The sequence below is a fragment of the Cucurbita pepo genome, chromosome LG13 (genome assembly GCF_002806865.2).
Source record: "Cucurbita pepo subsp. pepo cultivar mu-cu-16 chromosome LG13, ASM280686v2, whole genome shotgun sequence".
Lineage (NCBI taxonomy): Eukaryota > Viridiplantae > Streptophyta > Magnoliopsida > Cucurbitales > Cucurbitaceae > Cucurbita > Cucurbita pepo.
In genome coordinates, this window is record NC_036650.1 from 8173884 (window position 1) to 8179070 (window position 5187).

The 5187-nt window shown below is 35.8% G+C and overlaps 1 protein-coding gene across 6 annotated transcripts; it reads right to left on the minus strand.

Moving 5' to 3' along the window:
- Nucleotides 1-131: 131 nt before the first annotated feature.
- On the minus strand, nt 132-4133 carry LOC111808467 (E3 ubiquitin-protein ligase At3g02290-like). Of its 6 annotated transcripts, none has more exons than XM_023694464.1 (5): nt 3773-4133; nt 2773-3113; nt 1752-2178; nt 1487-1596; nt 132-464 (listed from the first exon to the last, which is right to left on the minus strand). In XM_023694464.1, exons 2-5 carry the CDS (start codon nt 2890-2892, stop codon nt 438-440), a joined length of 684 nt encoding a protein of 227 aa, XP_023550232.1. In that variant the 5' UTR covers nt 2893-3113; nt 3773-4133; the 3' UTR covers nt 132-437. The 6 variants fall into 6 exon arrangements, with proteins under 6 accessions (XP_023550232.1, XP_023550226.1, XP_023550230.1 ...); XM_023694458.1 differs by having other exon boundaries at nt 2773-3131; XM_023694462.1 differs by having other exon boundaries at nt 2773-3212.
- Nucleotides 4134-5187: the final 1054 nt, after the last annotated feature.

The following is a 5187-nucleotide window of genomic DNA, read 5'->3' on the forward strand; positions in this document are numbered from 1 at the left end:
AGCGATGACCAAATAAGAAGGTAAGCCCCAAAACCCAACATCATAATTAGTTTAGTATTATTCCTCACTCCAGATTATAAAAAGAACTTAATCTTAGCTCATTTCATTTTTGTTTCTTTGAGAAGAAGAGATGGTTGAAAGGTGAGAGCCCATTTCACTTCCAAGAAAAGAAAGGAAACAGATGGATACACCAAACATGGAATGGAAAGGTTTCAGTCATTCACAACACCTATTGTTCTTCCCCTATAGGATGATATTTTGGTGAAACATCAATTCAACTGTATAACTTAGAAATAATCTTTGAAAATGAGGATACAACCTTTGTTATACTTTGATTCATAATATTTACCATCATAGAAAAATCTTATCCTGCAATATTCACAAATGACCATGTTGCTGTTGGTTATGCCCAAGATGTTGCTGCCTTCGTCCGCACATCAAGTCGTTTCATCGAACGCCATAACCTAAAGTAAGACATTAAAATAGTGGTATGAAATAAAAGTAAATGAAACCCATCCAAACATCTCTAATGTTTACAAATCACATAATCTAATCTCTAATGTTAATCAAGCTCATCAGTAGAATCAGAATTCAGCCTAAAAACGAATACCGTCTCTGCAGAATTCGACCATGTTAAACTCCTTAGGAACCTACGTTTAATTTTGTTTTATAAACAGATCAAGCTAACAATAGCTTCGAATCCTATTTAAAATTTGTCCACATTTTAAGCATCAGTTCAGATTCTGTTGAGAATCATATATACAGAAAAAACCATATGTACACTGTATCTGAAACATTTTTAAAAAGACAAGCTGTTTTAAACTAAACCTGTTTGTGGTACTCAACATTCCACCAGTTTTCTAACTGTCAAATATCATAGCCAAGCGATGGTCATAAGTTTCACACACAACATGAATCAGGCGGACATCCTTCAAGATACCATCATAAGTGAGTAAAGGATTGCATAAAAATTTACAGAGGATTATTCACTCTACACCGAAAGGTTTTATCACAGGCACAGGTTGAGCTCCTTTTTCCTTTTCAGTAAAATTACCAGCTGTACCGTGCAATCTTAATCGCTTAATACTGGTACTATCTACTTAAGTAACAAACTTAAAGGCTAATTCCACCTCTAATGTGATTTAGGATCACTAGAGTACCATTAATTGGGAATGATTTTATACTACGCAAGATAATCTGCTATTCTATAGGTAGAAGAGCATCTAAGAATCGCATTTCATCTGAAGGCCATTTTCCAAAGCTTCACCAGTGAAGGAGCTGGGGAAGGAACATTAGTTATTATTGTGGGCTCCAAACATCAATCTGATTTACTTGTTAATAGGAACACTTGTGAAACACATAAATTTGAGAACATAAACAGATCCAAACATCAATTTGAGTCAGACACTCGAACACAATGAATAGGGTCGCTTTCAAATAGTGATTGAACAAGTTTACATGATCCGATGGATAAAAGGAACCATACCTTGCCACAAACTGGACAGTTATCACTTCTCTCCATCCACTCATAGATACATCCAAGGTGAAAATGATGAGAGCATTTCGTCACTATCTTGGGATTCTCGGAAGTATATTCTGCAAAATTTTGGCACGTTAAAAAATGTGTGGATCAGTAACTTGTTTGTCACCCAGAAGCTCAACAAACAAGAATATTGAGGGCCAAAACCATAGATTATTATAAGCAAGAAAATAAGATCCATGATAAAATGAAGCTCAATAAATAAATCAACCTTCGAGACACGTTGGACAGACATCCTCATCTTCAGAGGATGTATAAGCATACCCAACTCCAGTGGTAGATTTAGTTGATGGGAACTTTAGAGATGACTTGCCAAGAATTTCTTTAGATTCCTCAAGACAAGCAGATCCATTCCATTTGCCAGATGAGCCCAACGAATCTGAATCTGTATCCACATCACCTCTTAAAGGTTCCGACTCCTCTTGTAAATGGCTTGACCCCTTCTCTCGCCTAGAAATTAATCCATCCCGCTGCAAGCGGATATATCTGGGGTCAGCATCATAAGGCAATGGCCTTGGAGGTGAGCGGTACATTTCAGATAAACAGTTATCTGTTGATGCTGTAGAACTCATAGGTGTTGCCCCTTGAATTGATGAAGAGACAGAATGCACTTCTCCTCTTCGAAAAACCAATGTGTACTACAGAAATTAAGAGGGAAAATAGAGTCATACAATTATCTTGAGAATAATGTTACAAACTACAGCTAAACACTTGTGAAACTCGAAGCAAATTACAAGTGCTTTTCCATAAATATATTATAATTGTTAGCGGGTTGTGGGTTATATATATACCCACGCTAGTGCACATTATAAATCAAAGGCAATAATTTCGGTAGGAAATATGGAAAGACACAAATGAAAACAAACAACACAATGATATGACATACAAGGAAGTAGCATCAATATTTGTAGGTTCCGATTTTCATCGTCGATTTTTCAGGAAAAAAATAAAGTTTGTCAACTCTAGACGCTAATACTATACAAATATCAAATCCTCGTAAAATAAAACCAATAATTGAAATTTTTTCTGCAACTTTGTGGTGAAAAAATATGAAGAAGTACAGTAATCAAAATTTATTTTGTTTCAAACTTCCAAAACTTTCTTCAAATTTCCACCAACATTAACATTAAAAAGAATCATTGTCATATATATTCATAAATAGTTACATTTTCATACTTGAGAGTGACATCGCAAAATAACCTGATATACATTACAATAAAAATGGGGCTTACTGCATTTAAGAAGCTCTGAATGAAGCAACTAAGACAGGTGCAATTCCTATATAGTGAACTATTCGGATTGACATAGTCTTCGAAATCCTCCACGCTCAAACAGCAGCAGACAGCACCCATTGTGCCAACTCCTACCAATCTTCCAACCGGCAGATTCCCAAGTCGACAGATAAACCAATTTAGCTATTCACTTGCTTTCAAATGGAGGTCTCGGGCAATGATTATGCAGGAAAACGGAGACGAGAGTACATAAGCTCGCAGAAGTAGAATTGCCTCCACGAACCAGTACCCTCCCTCTTGAAGTTGAATAAACACTGGATTATTTAAACTGTGATTTTCCTCTGTAAAATTAGTATCCCCTGTTCAGTAATGTTAATGAGATGAGTATCCAAAGGGATTGTCCTCAAAGCAACTGTGTGCAGAAATGCCAATGTGATCACCTAGAAAGAAAGTTAACCGACAATTCCTTCTAAGATCATGTATTAAACCAACAATTAGCAATATTTCAGGGAATATGGATCTGTCGGCAGCAGTCCAAAACCACAATAATCACAACAATGAAAGAAAAAAAGTGTTGAAATAACCAAAAATAAATAAAAGTGTTGATCAAATGCAATACTCTTCGGTCAAAGTTACCCACCCATCCTTAGACCATATCCTTTTCTGGGTCACCTCTGAAAACACGGATTCTTTCCTTCGATGATGAGGAGACGAGATGCCATAACAACATCAATAGCAAACCAAGCTGATCGTCGTCATCCAGGACATACATAACTCATCCAATATACCCATTGATGAATAAGAGGTACAGGACAAGAAAAACGATATTCAAATTATGCGACAGTCCCATAAGAAAAAACTCGAGAATTAGACGATCGGGCCACGAATACACATAAATCATGAAAAGAATCAGAAACCCAATACAGAACAATCAAAATATGGGGCGATCATCAAAAGGGGTCCCCGGGGACACGGAGAATAGTTGGAAAAAGAGAAGTACCTTGAGAGATGAGTAAAGTGGGGGGAGAAGAGAAGACCGAAAGAGAATACGATCTTCGGTGGTGGGTGGAGGACAGAGAAACCTGGAAATTGGGAACAATGATAATATGCGAAAATTATATACACGCGCTTTTTCGGAAAAATCACGCACACAGATATTGGAATTTCAAGCTAATTCGAGATTGCGCATTTGAAGGGCGTTGAATTGGAACATAGAAGGCGATGGAATGAAAGCTACAAATCCCGCGAAATTAAAGCCGCCCTCTTCCCTCTATATCTTCATGTTTCTCTTACCTTCTCCCTCGCTCACTGCCGGTGCCCCTTTGCTGGTAGCTGGATAACAAGCTCCATATCTTCACTCCCTTCTAAGAGGACTTTTTAATTTTTAAAAATAATAATTAATACATAACAACAAATGTACCCTAAAAAATTAGGGTCGCTATAGGTTAACGAGCGTCCTATGTAACATTGTCACAAAACTCACCCTAATTGAGTTAATCTGTGTCTCGTATAGCAGTGTTAGTACACGAGTTGGGTTTGGTGTACATGAGTGGTTTCTTGCGTGCATCTCTTTCCTTACTCGTGTGTCACGTGTTCATTAACTTTCATCTCGGTTCATCCATAAACCACATTATGTTGGGAGAGTTTCCTATTTGATACCAACTCTTACGACTCAACTGTTCGCACCTATTTGATATCATCTCCATAGCCACACAAACTCTGTAACGCCCTCGTTGTTATCTAAGTATATAAAATTACTCAATAAACAGCTCGTTTGTAGGCTCTCGAGCAGACATTAAAACTTCAATAACCTAAATTTTCTTTTTTAGGTCACCGACCATAAAAATACCGAAATCAAGACTTAGCCAACTCATTTGAACTTATCAATAAGAGTCTTAATTCTAGTTCAATCAACCCGTACTAGCTCATAATAGGGTTTTCATTCCCTCGTGGTATACGATCAAAACATGTATGTCCACTAATAGCCATCTATCACTCATCTACTCAGTCGTCAATTCCAATATTTAATTGCATTCGATTATGTCCGAATTTTGAAAAATTACATTTTAGTCCTTCAAATATTTGGAAATTGATATTATTTTTTAAAGTTACATTATAAAACAAAAATAATATTATCGTAATTTGGTAAAGAAAAAAAAAGGGGAAGGACTCACTGTCAAATAAAAGCAGAGCATTTATTCTGAATGTACACTTTATTATATTTTTGTGTTTAATAAATTTTTAAAAAATAAAAACTGAATAACAACTAAATTCTAATTTTATTTAATTAACTATTTTTATGTTAATAATTGAGAGTAATTGAAAAAGCTATTTATAAAATTAATAATAAAGAAATTTTATTCTCACAAAACCCCTCTGGGATATTACTATTTATAATTAAAACACATAAATTCG

Coding starts and splice junctions, on each gene's coding strand:
- LOC111808467 (XM_023694464.1), bottom strand. CDS start 2,892: ATGGGTGCTGTCTGCTGCTGTTTGAGCGTGGAGGATTTCGAAGACTAT. Junction 1,597..1,751: donor CTGTCCAACGTGTCTCGAAG/GTTGATTTATTT, acceptor AAAATTTTGCAG/AATATACTTCCGAGAATCCC. Junction 465..1,486: donor ACTGTCCAGTTTGTGGCAAG/GTATGGTTCCTT, acceptor GTCTTACTTTAG/GTTATGGCGTTCGATGAAAC.